Below are 16,060 nucleotides of genomic sequence, written 5' to 3' on the forward strand. Positions count from 1 at the left end.
CTAATAGTCTACTAATAAGGAACAATAATTTAAATATATTGGTGGAAAATCATTAACTAGGCCTACATTATATTTGGAATCAAGGTGTTTGTACCGGTAAGTAACGACAATACGTTCCCTTTTGGCACAACTTTTCTGCCACTTTGAAGCCTAGACCATGGTCAAGTAATTTACCAATCAAGGATCGGCAAGTAATTTTCGGAAAAAATAGAATTAAATTACGACAGTCGTCCATAATCTTAATCAGGGAATGATTCCTCAGTCGAGGGATATTTTCTATACTTCTCGATACCATTTTTGTTTGCTGTGGAATTCAACACCTGATAATTTACTTTTTCTATGCTAATCGATATCTTGCTGGGAAAACATTACTAGGCCCTAATATGTATGTAATTACGCAACATGATAGTGCAATCTTCATCCGTAAACGGTAAAAGACGAATTGTAGACATACGTAAGTAGGAGCCTACTGTCATTAAATTAGGCCTCATTCATTATATTATTAGTATAGTATAGTCATGGAGGTATAAAAATACCATATACTATAAATACAATATTCAAAGGTAAACTCAATATTACAGAATTTTCAATAAATATGTCCTATATGTCCGGCCTAATTGTAAGTAAGCTTAGAGAGCGGTTTGGCGTAATTGTAAGGACTTTGATTAGCATACATGAGGGGTCCAATACGTGTCTGTGTTATATTGCTTGTTAGGCCTACTGTATCTTCATGATACTTTTCTTTATACTGTCTCAATACCGCGTCCATCAGATAGGACGCAAAGCTGTTGATCTGTGTGCCCTACATAAAATACACATGTAGACCTATACATTCCTCCAAACGGTTAAGAAAATGGACGAAATTATAATTACATTTAGGCCTAAAGTTGAGATGTCAAGGTTCTGTCTGTCAGTCACTGTTTTTGCGAGAGGGTACTTGCTATTTTGTAACTATGCCTAATGATTATTTGAATGCAAGTCGGTACATAACAATATGTAGAATTAAGATTGTCATTAAACTAGTTTTGTCGTGTAGTAAACTAAAATGACAGAAAAACGATTTACTGGAGGCCATTAACATTTATTTAAACGTGTATGTAATTGTTACTTGTGTGTACTCTGTCAATATATGTGTCATAGGGTTGCACTGTGTATCATATGTGTCGTAGAACAATTGTTATGCTTCTTACAAAAGAACATTGGCACACTGGCAACAATACATTCCAGTGTGCCTTCGGCAAGATGTTCTTCTTGTTGAAGCTTAGTGGGTATAACATAGGCCTAATATGATGCAAGTAATTTTAATGTTTTTATATAGCGCATTCCACAAACAATGTCGTGGCAATGGGTTGTGGACTTAAATGTTACTAATGCTTCTGTCGGTGCAGTCACTAAGGGAATATTTCTGTCCACGACATATAGGCATAAATAAGTTGCTTGAATATATAATAATTATGCGCCAAAATGGTAAATCAATGTATATTTTAAAGTAAGTTCTTTTACAAATGCACTAGGCCTATAGAAACATGGAAGTATGCCTAATGTACATTTTTTGTTGTCATGTTATATTTTAAACCGTACTTTAAAAACTGATTGTTAATGTTATTGAAATTTTGGAAAAATAAATTTGGCTGCCCCAATGAAAGAGAGGGAGAGAGAAATTGAATATAAAACAACAAAGGTGTTGATTAAATTCACTTTTGCCAAGAATAAAATAAATTATTTCGCTTATAAAAAAGACACAAACACGAACAGTTAAACACTATTGATTTCTAGACTTCTTCTATGAATTCGTTTCATCATGTTTTTATATCCAATTTATTACTTATTACTGAAACTGAAACTTGCCAATTTGCAGGGTGGATAACACTAATGCACATTTTATGAAATAAAAATAATCGTTTGGTTTGGAAGTAACGTTAAAAATATATTTGTGGAAATTTCCTATTTTTCTATTTTGCAGCAAAAGAATATAATAGAATCATATCATCGTGAAAATCTATTGCAAAATTCCATACGTATGTCAGGCTTTGAATACCAAACTACTATTGTTAAAACCACAACAATTGCTATATTATAGTTTATATGATGCAGTTAACGCCAAAACCACCATCGAACAATTATTAGCCTTGACTCTTTGAAAATTAAGTCGAAGTTGACACAATTTGCAATAAATGTGATGTATGGTATTTTTTGTATATTGTAGGCCTTTTAAGTACAAAAGTTATCATAAACATTAATATTGTACAAAATGATCTTCAGAGTGTTATACTGTATATTGATTATGTTATTTTACCTTTTGAGGCAAGACATACTTATGTCCATGTACATAGTGGGTTCGTTTTTGATGACGTATTTATAGATAGGGCCTAACCAAAATATTACTAGGTCTAGTAATACATTGTATAGTCCACTACCATACTATCTATAACAAACGGAATTTTAATCATAGAAACGTAGGTCATAAAAAACTAATAATATTATAAGAATCGACATGCATAGATTACATATAGTGATTGATTGTTTTTATACTGTAACTGTTTGCCAAGGTAGATACATCGGATACCTGATTACCTGACTAACACACTAACTAATGACTGGATAACTATTTCTCATTAACCGAAACACTAACGGATTGGTGACTAAATAACTAGCAGACTGGGTAACTCTGACCGAAAACCAGTAACATAATATTAAACTAGCTGTCTGATCGGAATACTGACAAATGGTAGCCTACTGTGTGATTCAAACGTAGGCCTACATACAATTAAGTGTAAAAGTCAATAACCCACACCTTTCGCTGTATAAAAACGTGACCGATCATAATAATATATTTAAAATGAGAATTATACATATTTATTTTTTTTCCTTTCTTTTCCATATCTTCAGGAGGGTACTTGAATGCTATCATTTTACGTTGACTTTTTGAATCGATGTTTACTCAATAAACACACAATTCTGATACCTTTATAATAGGCCACAACCAAATCTCTGTATTTATGTATTAACTCAAAGCAACTGAAGAGTTTAGTTACGCTACAGTAACTTTGTACATTGGAAGTCGCAACTCTATGTTTAAAAGTTGTATCACTTATTGACGTACATTACGGGCTAATAACTTTGTACAATGTATCAAATAACGTTTTGGATATTATGTTAATGACAATATTAATGTTTATTGAAAGAAATTCTTTTCATCTAAATTATTAGTGCGAATGCACGGTAACCCGTGCCCACTGAACCAGGAGCAACCAGACAATTATTCTAACGCCTTCGCACAATAACTTTTATGAAAATGGTGAACGCAAAACAAATATCTGGGAGTGCCTTATGCGTGGAATAATAGTTGTAGAAGGACATATAATTGTTTGTGAAATATTTTAAGCGAGCTTAATTGATAGTCGAATTCTGGGGTATCCGAGGGCTTTGACTTGTATTGTTATTAGTATTATGGTAAAGTCACACTAAAACGCTTGGTATTTGGTATCACATTTTCTTGTGTCTTCCTGATTTTAGCAAAACGAAATATCTTTCGCTTTTATATTTTAGATTATCAATGTTTTCAATCAAGCGAATTAAGAGAATTTTCAATAAAAGTAACTGTAGTTAGCTGGTCTAGATTTAATATTATTGTATTATTATTTACCTTGGGAATGGAAGTGTGGAGAGGGAAGTTTAAACATAAACTGTAGTAGGTCTAACTAGTTGATATTATACAACATTATCTTACATTTTTAAATGAAAGTGGAGGAGATGGGAGAGGTTTTGGCGAGGAAGAAAGTTATTTGTATAAAATAACGTATTTTTTTTAAAAGGTGCATATGGTTGTTTATGTGGATTTTAACTCTTGTATTTTGTAACTTCAATCACATATATTTTTGAATTGAATTGTTTATTATAAAGTTCGTATTTTTAATTTCATTAACAGCTATTGTATTTATTCATTTTGTTGAATCTATTATGTATTGACAATTTTCAGATCAGGTATGGTGAGGTACCGAAGTGCACCGTGTGTGGCACTTGTAGGAATTATATGTGTCTGCTTACAATACTCTTCTGCTCAAAGCGGTAAGTCACAGTGAGATTTTTGGAAGAAATTATTGAGAGAAATAAATATGCAGCAGCAAAAATGTAGGCTATGTAGTTTAGAATCACAGCACTCAGTAAGATTAGCATACACGTGATGTATGCCTAATGTAATGATACCGCCAGCATTACAGAATATTCAAAATTAATATTAGGCCTAGACGTAACAAATAATCGGCATTATTTAGAAGCTATACATTTTTCAATCTTAAAATCAATAACTAATAAATCGAAGGGAAAAGAAAACAATAATATAAAACATTGTTTGTTGATGTTAAGCTCTGTTTACACTATCAAACCAGATTTTTTTTTAAAGTGTGATATGCCCAATTATGGTAGTGATATGCCCAAATATGGTAGTGATATAACATAATCATGTCCATATATGGGCACATCAATTTTTTATCCCATGAACATTGATAGTGTAGACACAGCTTTATACAGTTGTATTGATTGATTGATTGATTGTGCTTTGAAACAAAATCAATCAATAAGTGTAGGCCCAAACCGTTGTTGTCTCAGCCTAAACAAACCATGGTAATTTGTATGATTTCTAAAACTAATTTTTTTTACTCAATTTACCTAATTACCCTTCACCATTTTATTATTTTATTATCAGCTTGTGATTCTAGTCCGTGCCGAAATGGAGCAACTTGTGTGGATTCTGTCGTAGATCCCCTTGGGTACGTTTGTCTGTGTGCTTACGGATTCAATGGTGCCCAATGTGAACAATCTACTTGTAAGTATTTTTTCACGTTAATAGATTTAAGACCTGTTTACACGAATATACGAAAATATATATAACGATATTATTACATTGAAATAAAGTTTTTGGTACATAGTACATTCTGTGAAAAGTTTCTTGACGTTTCTATCAATACACTTTGATCGTCCTTGTGAAAATGCAGAAATTTTACGAGAAACCAATGTTCATGAGAAACAATGCTCTTCTATCTAGTTTTTCAATCCCACTGTGTGAACCTTTATTATTGTTTTAGCATCAGTCCAGTTCAGTTCAGTTTTATTCGGTTCACTAAAAAATACAAAGAAAAAAAAAACAATATTAATAGAATAAACCGAGGAATAACCCAAGAAAGTTTAAAAGAAAACTTATTTCCATTGAGGTCCTCAGACATAAAAATAACACAGTGATAATTGCACTTAAAGCGCCCTATGACTACTAAAAGGTTAAAAATCCACCCAATTTCACTTATATTCCCATTTTCTCTCTTTTTAAAAATATGATTGGAATCTACATATGACATAATTTTGTTGAACTTTCAGCCAATGACTGTGGATATGACTCATATACGCCATCCGGAACAGTGGCGTCACCAAACTATCCCTCCAACTATACTGAACGACTATTCTGCTTCTACAACATTCGCGTCGCCAACGCGTCATCGTTGACGCTAACGTTCGGGCATCTGGAAATTGAGCTTGTCAAGGATTACGTGGAGATAGCCCCAGACCCGTTCTTTATTGACACCAGACAGCCAGATACAAACGTACCCGCCAACCTTATATTCTCTGATTTTTATCAGCCACCTCCAGGACCTATTACGCTTGACACGAATCAATTAGTGGTATCGTTCACGTCAGATAAGAATATAAACTTGTTGGGATGGACACTCTCATATGAATCAAGTAAGACTAACAATTACTCATACAGTATTGATAAATAGAAACTCATAAGATGAAATATTTCAATATTTAGGCATATCAACTATTATTTCTTTTTTTATCTTGGCTTTAAAACTTCCTCCTTTCTTTGTAAATAATTACCTTATGTTTGATATTGTCAAAAAATATTGTCTGATATTAAGTTAAGATAATTTTTAATTTAATCCGATGTTTCATACATCCACATCTTCCTGGTTTCCTTATTGTTGTTATAGCCTAACACTGTTGTTACAACACCTTCATGTTGCTATAACACTGTACGCATGCCTGTCTTTTCATATTAAAGTAATATATCTATTCGTATGGTATCATAATAATAATAACAGGATTTTTATAGCGCACATACCACTCAAGAGTGCTCAAGGCGCATTCAAAAAAATTAAACAAATCATACAAATGCCCGACAAATAAAATGCAATTTCTTTGGAGGGTCCCCATCCGTTCTCGTTCTGTCGCGGTCCCGGACCCCTACCTAGGTGACCAAACAAAGGAACAGGATACACATTTGCCTTGCCACAGACGACCGGGTGCTCAGAGACCAAGACAGAGGCACCCCAAAGATAATGCTGGTCAGGAAAAAGTATACTATACAATTCTAGAACTTTAAGAAACCTCATGATTTCCATATGCCTTAATGAATAAATGTGTTTTTAATAATTTTTAAAAAGTATCAACAGTTTTGCAAAATCTGATAGAGCTCGGTAGAGCATTCCATAGACCATCATGGTGGAGTTAGTCTAGAATCTCTTATACGCCATACTGAAAGCAACGTTGTTTTACTATGATTCGGTCCTTTATTTTATAAATGACACCATATACCAAAGTTATTACTATTTTCTCATTTTTGACATAATTATTGTATCTATTCTAAGCTTTGTCTCCATGTGCTACAAACCCATGTGAGAATGGTGGATCATGCCAACATCTACCAACGAACAACTATGACTGTACTTGTACCAGTGAATGGCAGGGTATAAATTGTTCAACACGTGAGTATTGCTACTTAAGATTATAATATTATGAGACCATTGGTGAGGGTGGGTATAGCCCCGAATGGCACTATAACATCAGTAGATGGATCATTTGAACAAAAGTAGTTTGGTTCGTCAAGTATGTGAATTCCACAAGACTGTAATTGATACGTGCTTAAAAAATATGGAATTGATGGAATTAATTAACTAATTTACTTTGACTTTATAGTAAATAAAGTAACCATTTATGATTTGTCTTTGTGCTGTCAATCAATTATATTTAATAGGCCGTTATCTGTGTCATATGAACGAGTTCCATTTTATTTTCAGCTGTTGATCCGTGTCTGCCAAATCCTTGTTTAAATGGAGCCTGTCAAATGCAATCACTGACGGAGTATTTTTGCTTGTGTGATGATGGATGGACCGGAGACCTGTGTGACATGGGTAAGTTTTCTTTTTCGCTAACATGATGACGAGTGTATACAGTACGTGGAAAGCAATTGGAAATAGTAGTATTTGTTTTAAAGATACCTCTTTTGCCCTCATTCACGCATTTGTAATATACATTGGCACAAGTTTATCGCTATTAACCTATCTTTTATTTCCATAATATCAGGTAGGGTGATTATCACAGATACAGATCTAACAATAATCAGCGGAGACCCTGTTAGAGAAGGAACATCTCAACCATCGTTTACAGTCAACATTAACCTCACACCAGCTTCATCATCTTTCCAGTTTACTGGCACCAATCTCTGGTCGTTTGATTTCTACTATAGTAATCTCAATGATGGCAATGGCAACGTCATCGGGTCTGGTTCAAGTATACTGACCTCTTTACAGGCTAACACTGCTTGGCAACCTCCAAACATAGCTAGATTTACCAATGTTGCAGTAACGACAACTATTGGCGTTACTTCATGCTCGGAGTATAGATACTTGTGTGTGATAGTGCGCAGAGGAGCGGAGTCTTCTGTGGATTATGAACTGGTTGGTTCTCCAGATGGATCTGCACTTTGGCACTGCGCAGCAGTTAATTGCAGAGGTACAATATACCACATTACCTTATTACTGTTATAGAAACTGAGACCAGTTAATGTTCAAAGAGTCTTCCCGTGAACTGTACTTCATGTTTGCTTATTCAGAGCCAAGCAGCTTTCTTTCTGTATTGAAACAGAATGTAATGTTGAATAACTTTGACATTTATTTATTATTGTCTATTATATAGGTGTTGAAATATCAGGACTTCGCCTGAGCCTTTTGACGTCTGCACTTCGAGAAGGAGTATCATCTCAACCTCTTCAGTTCAATCTAGAACTGGAGTCAGTTGCAGAAGCAGGTAGTGTCAGTGGAACCGATCTCTGGAGATTTACCATGTTTGCAAGTGCATCTTCTAATGGGTTGGGTGACCGTGTATCAAGTACAACAGCTACTCAAACCCCAGAACACAGGAACACACCAGTAAACGCTGGAATACTTGCCGTCTTTAACAACTTACAAGGAACGTTTAACCTCAACCAGATTATCTGTCCTCAGGTTCCATACTTCTGTGTTGAAGTTGAGAAAGGGAATTCTGCAATACCAGACTTCACTTTTACTGGTGTTCCTGATGAATCGATACTGACAACTTGTGTTCCTGTTCCGTGTATAGGTAGGAATGAATGGAAGAACTCTTTTTGCTTTATGTGATGTTTTCGGAGACACTACTCACATTTTGCTGTCTGTTAACATTTGTACCTGAAGTTTGTGTTTACAATATTGTTAAAGCCATAAGAAAATACAAGAACAATTAATTTTATTTTCAGAAATGTAACACAGTAACCACTCGCGAAATAACCACCTATATTTTTGGTTTGAAAAAACTCATGCAGATACATTAATACTGTTTATAATCTATTTTTTTATTAAGGTGTTCAAATTACTAATACATTCTTCACCATCGATACTGGTTCAGTGTTTATTGAAAGAAGCTTAAGCCATTCCGTTGACTTCTCGAGCTTTTTTACAACAAGAGTGTCTGGTGGAAGCGTCAGTGGAATCAGGTTGTGGCAGGTGATGTCATTTGCAAGTTCCTTTTCCGATGGCAGTGGTAATCGCTACAGTTGGTCCACTTTACCGCTAACACTCCAGCAGTCCAGCGTTGGCAACATTGCTGGTTCTTCTTCATCTCTTCAGGGGCTAATGACATCTTTTAATTTGAATGGTACAAAGTGTGACCAGATAAATTACATGTGTGTGAGCGTTGATAAAGGACCTGATGCTTCTCCAGACTTTACACTTGAACCACTTCCAGGCAATGATGTGTTGACGAGTTGTACTGCTGTGCAGTGCAATGGTAGGTCTATATATTGTATCCCGTTTCATTTTTCATTCCAGTTGCCATCATTTTTCATGGCTTTATTCCAATGATTCGTTCCTTTATTATCTATTGCTTCTAAATATTTCAGAAATTCAATATACTATAGTTCTTAAACCCGTGCTTCTCACATGCTAATCAGATATTTCTTACCATTACGCCATACTGCTCTCGTGATAGCGCTCTGCTATAGTTGAATAAAAACATGGTTTGTACATTATTCTAGGTGTCATTGTAACCACGTTGATTCCAAGAATTGTTAGTGGACTTCCTGTTCAATATGGATACAGCTCTAACAATTTCCTCTGTGAGTTGACTATCAACGCTAGAAGTGATGGTGCAAGTATTGCAGGCTCAGGACTCTGGAACATCACTGCATATGTTAACAACCAAGAGGACGGACGTGGTGTACGTGCTGCTCAACAACAGGTATCACTGTCGGCGGCACAAGGAGCCATCTCACTAGCAGCTGGTGGACAGGCATTCTTTGACCAACTGCAATTCAACTTTGATCTGTCTGGGGTAAACAGTTGCGATGAAGTAATGTTTCTGTGTTTTGAGTTGCAAAAGGCTGATGCATCTGTACCTGATTTCACCCTAGAGGGAAGTACTACATCGTGTGTCAGCATCACATGCCAACGTAAGAAAATATTATATTATTAAAATAATATAAATTTTAATTTTAATAATATAAATCACTAAACATGAAATTGTAGGTTTTTTAAGGAATAAAGAAATTCAAAATTAAAAAAATAATAATTTGAATAAGTTTATTTTATGTAAATTGCAAGCATTGAGGGTGGAATCTTTACCCAGAAATCACTTTAACAATTTTCAAATATTATTGGGATATGACACATGGCACCTTGTCTCTCTTTGACGATTAGCAGTAAAAATATCATTTATAAACTGATTTGTTCCTTTATTTCTTTGTTTTAATGAAAAATGTTTTCTTGATTTGTAGAATTTAATGCGTGTGATGCTATTCCGTGTCAAAATGAAGGAGTATGCTCGAAAATTGGTGAATCCTTCTTGTGCACCTGCGCCCCCGGCTGGACTGGAGGAACCTGTACACAAAGTAATATGTTAATTAAATTATATATTTGATGTGTTCTTGTTCTTTCTCAACTAAACTGTATTTTGTTCACTTAATTGAATTCTGTTATCTCATTCACAAAATAAATTTTATCATAGACCTTAATAAGCTACGTTTTAAACATCTGTGATAGATTTAAGTGACAGTTATACATGACGTGTTATGCAAGCTGATTGGCGATGCGTATTTGTATATGCAATCAGATGGAGCGCAACTGGCATATCAACATACCTCGCTCCTCCACCAGACAATACCGTGACCGTTGTTATCGTTGTAGTTACAGTTTATAGATATTATTTAAAATAAAATACATTTTTCAAATTTATTTTTAGTTGTTGACAATTGTAATCCAAACCCATGTGCTAATGGCGGACAATGTGTGAATGAGTTAGATAGGTTTACTTGCATTTGCACCTTCGGCTTTACTGGTGCTACTTGTAGTCAGGTTGATACTGGTAAGTATATTGTAAATTTTAGTTTGATGCAAACAGAACGTTTAAAACCAGCGCATGTGCACTAATCAATCATATTGAACAGCGTTTTGACCACCAGTAAACTTCGAGCGCTAAATGTATTTTTTGGTGATTTGATTTTAGGAGTTGAAATATCGGCTACAAATCTAATCCTGAGGTCAGGAGCATTGCGACAAAGTACCAGTGTCAACCCATTCCTATTGGACATATCCCTGACCTCTACAGCCACGAGTGCCTCGGCTAGTGGATCTGGTCTCTGGCAGGGAAGAGTCTTTTCAAGTAGTAGTTCTTCTGGTGGTGACCGTTATGCCGAACAAGACATCACATTTACCAGTGGACAAGCATCAACTGGTATCGCGGCGAATTCAATGGCAACGTTTAGTAGTGTTGGCTTTGATTTTAACTTCAGTAATAGAGTTTGTTCAGATGGCCAGTATTTGTGTGTGGAGATTCAGAAAGGAGATAACCCGGTACCAGATTTCATCTTAACAGGGGTTCCTTCAGACAGCTCTTTGATTGGTTGTGTTGCCGTCAATTGTATTGGTAGGTTTGAATAGTGTTAATTTTATCAAATGATTTGTTTCTAATTTTCTAATGCACACATCATCTTTTTTAACACTCCCAGAATGTATTTTTATTTGAAAATCTCCTAGTTAATTATACATGTTTAGTATAAGCAGATTTTAGTTTTAAACAAATGTTTTTTTTTATGTGATGGATTAATCTTTGTAAATACATTGTTCAAACCCTAATTATAAACGTTACGAACTTCAATTATGATATTATTGTCTTTAGGTGTTCAAATTACAAGCATTAGCAGCAGTCTGCCTTCAGGATTCCCAGTAATTGAGCGTACCTCATCTCAAGGCATCAACTTTGATTTAGACATTGCTAGCAGTGGAAGTGCCGGCAGTGCTGCAGGATCTGGTCTCTGGCAACTTACAGCTTATTTTGCAAGCAGCAATGACGGTTCTGGGACATCACAAGCTCGTCAGAGCATCCAGCTAAATGCAACCCAAGCTGCCACAGGTATCAATGCTGGAGATCTTGCAATTATGCAGAACATCGCAGCATCTATGAGCCTCGATGGTGTTCTGTGTACCAATGTCTCTTATATGTGTATTGAACTTGGAAGAGGAGATGCACCTTCTGTTAATTATAGGCTTGAAGAATCAAGTGACCTTGAAACATGCATAGAAGTCACATGCAGAGGTACGATATACATGTCTCAAATGTCAAATTCTTAGTGGTAATAATTAGTGATCCCAGGGTAGGGAAAATCTACCGGAAATTAAAACATTTGGAATATAGCTTTGAGAAAGTTGACTGTAGTTTTATATTTTATACTGTATTATATTATAATATTTTATTATTTATTTAAAATTATCATTCTTGACCATTCTTTGTTGTTTTAACAGGTGTTGCTGTTACTAGTACATCTTATGCAGCTACATCTGGAATACTTCAGGAAGGATCAGCTAACAGCCCATTTACTTTTGACCTTGTTGTTGATTCTTACCCTCAAGGTGCAAGTATTGAGGGTACAAACCTCTGGAGTGTAGAATTATTCTCAAGTTCTGATCAAAGTGGTATTAAAAATAATGCAATTGACCAAGTCGTACAACTTACTAGTGGACAGAGTGGTACAAGTCTATTGGCAGGCTCATCTGTTTTGCTGCAGAATGTGATGACATCGCTTGACCTTTCAACTTTGACCTGTGCAGACATTCCATACTTATGTACACGTTTGTCAAGGAGTGATTCAGCAAATCCAGACTTCACTCTTGAAGGCTTTCCTGGTGATGAAACTTTAACTAGCTGTAGACCTGTCAGCTGCGAAGGTATTATTTAATGATGTAATAATAAATAATAATTTATTAGGAAATGACACCTTTGCATCGGTGGCACACACAGAAGTGGTGCATCCAATTTAACATAATACATCAAAACAATACATTATATGACGGATACAGGTTTTTAAACTGTTTGCAAAAATATAAAAGAAAAATCATTACCAACATGGTAATATAGGTACTGTATTAAATTGTCCTACAGTATCATAGGTTTGAGTTGATAAAGAGGTATATAAAAATAAACATAAAATATAGTAAAGAGTTTACATTACAAACCATTGTGTTTCAACATCAGGTACTGAAGACCTATAGTTGTTATCACAGGTGTAGGCCTATACTATTTACAAATCTAAATACAAATATATAAAAGCAACAATACAAAAGAAAAACAATCTATATATTGGGAGATTTAAGTTCTGACCGTTTCTCCCATGTAGAGTAGAGTGATAGAGTGATTGAAATATTAATCAATTACGTTCTCGTGAAGAGAGATGATGATGTTTAATATTTCCGCCAAAGTTGAAGATACAGATAACTTACTCAAGATTTTATATCAACAATTAATTGATTTTCTTGAAAACTAATATGCATGCTGTTTTTTTTTTTTTGCAGAACCAAATACAGCTCCATTTTTCCTACCAGGAGGTGACTTCAACAACGTTGTGATTTCTGAGAGTTCATTAGCTGGTAATATGCATTTTCAAACATTTCGTCAAATGAGAGATGAGATTAAGACAGAAACTTTTTAAACCCAAAATTCTGGAAGTCGTGGGCATGACAGCATTTACTTATATTATTGATACATACTGTAACTAGTATTCGAACCCAGGACATTGTATGAAGCATTAGTAAAGGTTAATAGCACATATCATTTACTTTTAAAGGTACGGTTGTGTACACAATGCAAGGAAGTGACAATGAGGGTGATGTGCTTACTTACGGTCTGGTCGGTGACCAGGCCAACACCCTCTTTCAAGTTAACTCGATGTCAGGAGATGTTACACTCAGAACAAACTTAGACGCAGAGGTATTCAGTATTCAGTGATTACTTACTCCACAGTATCAAGTACATGACAATAATATGACCCACAGCTAATATCATATCAATTTTACAATATCTGAGTTTTTATACAATATATATTTATAGTATAGTCTTTGGTTTTGTAAGATTTGTCTTTAATATGATATGAATTGTTAAGTTTGATGGCATGCATTTCTCATATTCAGAATCTCCGATTGTGCAGTTTGAGAATAGATCAGTTAACAAACTTTGGCAATCTGCAGAAAACAATTCAAAAGTCGACATTAGCAAACTTTAGTCTTCCAAACTCGAGCTACATTTGAAAACAAAAATTTGCTAGTGTTGACTATGTATAACTTATGCTTTATGTAGCACTGAATATTATTTATATTTATTATGTTAAACACCTTATAATATTTACTATATATATATGTTTTGTGTTTTATTTCAGGATGTAAATATGTATACTATTTTCGTATCCGTCAGCGACGGTCGAGAAACAGTAAGTATTAGAAAATCTCTCTACTTTTATCAAAAACAAAATGTAGATTTATATAAACATTATTGAGCTATTTTCCCTCTTTCGACTCAGTTATGTCTTATGTTAATGTGTAGATAGTCTTGTTTTTTTCAAGTACTGTAACGTATTCTTTTTTTTAAAGTTGCAATTCCCTTTGGAAGAGATATACTGTATGTAATCACACAAATATTGCTCTAATTCTTGTTATACTAGGTAATTTACATATTAATATAGTAGTATATTTGCATATCAGTTAGTTTCCTTATATAATTTCCTATATTTTATTTATTTTTTGTTACCTAGGTTGTGACAGAATCAACTGTGTTTGTTGGCGACATCAATGATAACCCTCCTGTTTTTGTCGGAACCCCATACAGCACTACCGTTCAAGAAAGCCAAACACCTGGTAGTGTTGTCTTCACTGTAGAGGCTACAGATCGCGATTCTGGTATTAATGCAGCTATCATGTACGAGCTGGTAGAGGTAAATGATATTTCTTATGTTGTCAGGCGTTACTAATGTTTAGAAAAATTAGTTAAAAAATAATCAAGTCATATTCAGACGACACAGATATTGTTTGGTCCAGAAGGTATTTCCTTAATAGAATTCTACTTTAAAATGTTATGTAACTTAACGATGACAATCGTGTAGTTATAATAGTATTAATGCTGTACTACTAACTGTATATCCCCATTTTTCAGGCTTCTGATTTGTTTGAAATAAACCCAACAACTGGAAACATTACTTTGATTGCAACGTTAAACTTTGAGGAATCAGCCAGCTACCAACTTAGAGTTAAAGCTTCTGTAAGTATAATATAAGACCTTGTTATAAATATTATTTGGTGTATTTGCTAATATAGCGAGATTACATTTGTTAGCTGTTAAGATAATTTAACAAAAGTGAATTAGTCTTTTTATGAGGCTTTGGTAATGGCACTGTTTTATGTCAGAATTAGAAGTGGCACTCAGTTTCTGGTTGTAGGTTCAGATATTAAACATTTTACCATGTACCTTGAGATTAGACAGGAAACACATTAACCACCAATCTACAGCTTATTTTTAACCAACAAGCTAAAGTACCAGAACCAATACTTCATGTTATTGATGCATTCTTTTTAGGATGGTGGTATTCCTAGTATGGAAAGTGAGGAAGAAGTTGTTATTCGTGTAGGAGACGTACAAGATTCGGACCCAGTGTTTGTCAACCTACCATATTCACCAACAGTTACAGAGGAAACACGAGTTGTAAGAGTTTTTCTTTTAAATATCAAAACACATCCAGTGGCATGTTAATTGTAAATTTTAAAATACGACAATTTCAAAACTCACATGAGTTCGTTTGGGTAATGGAAATATTAGCATTCAGAAGGAATCTTGGAATTGGTAAACAAGATAATTATACAGTGTCATATTAATTTTACCAGTTCCATTTAAACAGGCTCCTTCTGAATATTACGTACTACCTAAGAAGCCTACCTGAGACTTAATCATTCTTTTCAGATTAAAGACAATAATTTATACACAATTGCAAAGAAAAGAACTTTCATCCTGCAGTTTGTTTGTTTGTCTAGCATGAATGTTGTACAGTAACTGTCTTCTAAGTACATGCACTTCTTTCAACTCTCCACATATTCTATTACTCTCTGTATTGATAAACATGACTTTTCACGAGAATTCCTGTAATTATACTGTTCTTAATCTTAATTCGTTTTAAAGAATTCAGTTGTTCAGGTCGTCAGTGCTAGAGATCCTGATGTTGACAACCCAAATGTTATTGAGTACACCATTGCAGCAGGTAAATATCCCATCTATTAGCAATGAATAAAGTAATTCTTCTTTGCTTTTCTAAAAGCAGCTAAACAGAAATAAGTAATGATACCACAGTAAAGTTGTATTGTTATAGTGCTAACTACTATATTGTCCAACACAAAATCAGAAAGATGAGAGAAAAAATAGTCAAATATTTAGTGAAAGAATTTAGTCAGATATTTTAAACTAA

General features: G+C 34.4%; 1 protein-coding gene across 1 annotated transcript in view; it reads left to right on the forward strand.

Moving 5' to 3' along the window:
- LOC140041787 (cadherin-23-like) overlaps positions 1-16,060 on the forward strand; it is a 44,399-nt gene continuing 28,339 nt past the window's right edge. Inside the window, exons 1-22 of the mRNA XM_072087656.1 lie at positions 1-96; positions 3,980-4,068; positions 4,706-4,825; positions 5,371-5,733; positions 6,642-6,758; positions 7,071-7,184; positions 7,357-7,785; positions 7,969-8,391; positions 8,650-9,075; positions 9,323-9,736; positions 10,061-10,174; positions 10,525-10,647; positions 10,789-11,208; positions 11,461-11,877; positions 12,084-12,506; positions 13,131-13,205; positions 13,403-13,545; positions 13,991-14,041; positions 14,363-14,542; positions 14,761-14,865; positions 15,181-15,306; positions 15,778-15,856. Of these exons, the coding sequence (XP_071943757.1) occupies positions 3,987-4,068; positions 4,706-4,825; positions 5,371-5,733; positions 6,642-6,758; positions 7,071-7,184; positions 7,357-7,785; positions 7,969-8,391; positions 8,650-9,075; positions 9,323-9,736; positions 10,061-10,174; positions 10,525-10,647; positions 10,789-11,208; positions 11,461-11,877; positions 12,084-12,506; positions 13,131-13,205; positions 13,403-13,545; positions 13,991-14,041; positions 14,363-14,542; positions 14,761-14,865; positions 15,181-15,306; positions 15,778-15,856 (4,744 nt within the window). The 5' untranslated portion in view covers positions 1-96; positions 3,980-3,986. The remainder of the gene's footprint in view (positions 97-3,979; positions 4,069-4,705; positions 4,826-5,370; positions 5,734-6,641; positions 6,759-7,070; positions 7,185-7,356; positions 7,786-7,968; positions 8,392-8,649; positions 9,076-9,322; positions 9,737-10,060; positions 10,175-10,524; positions 10,648-10,788; positions 11,209-11,460; positions 11,878-12,083; positions 12,507-13,130; positions 13,206-13,402; positions 13,546-13,990; positions 14,042-14,362; positions 14,543-14,760; positions 14,866-15,180; positions 15,307-15,777; positions 15,857-16,060) is intronic.

The sequence above is a fragment of the Antedon mediterranea genome, chromosome 1 (genome assembly GCF_964355755.1).
Source record: "Antedon mediterranea chromosome 1, ecAntMedi1.1, whole genome shotgun sequence".
In the NCBI taxonomy this organism is placed as follows: domain Eukaryota; kingdom Metazoa; phylum Echinodermata; class Crinoidea; order Comatulida; family Antedonidae; genus Antedon; species Antedon mediterranea.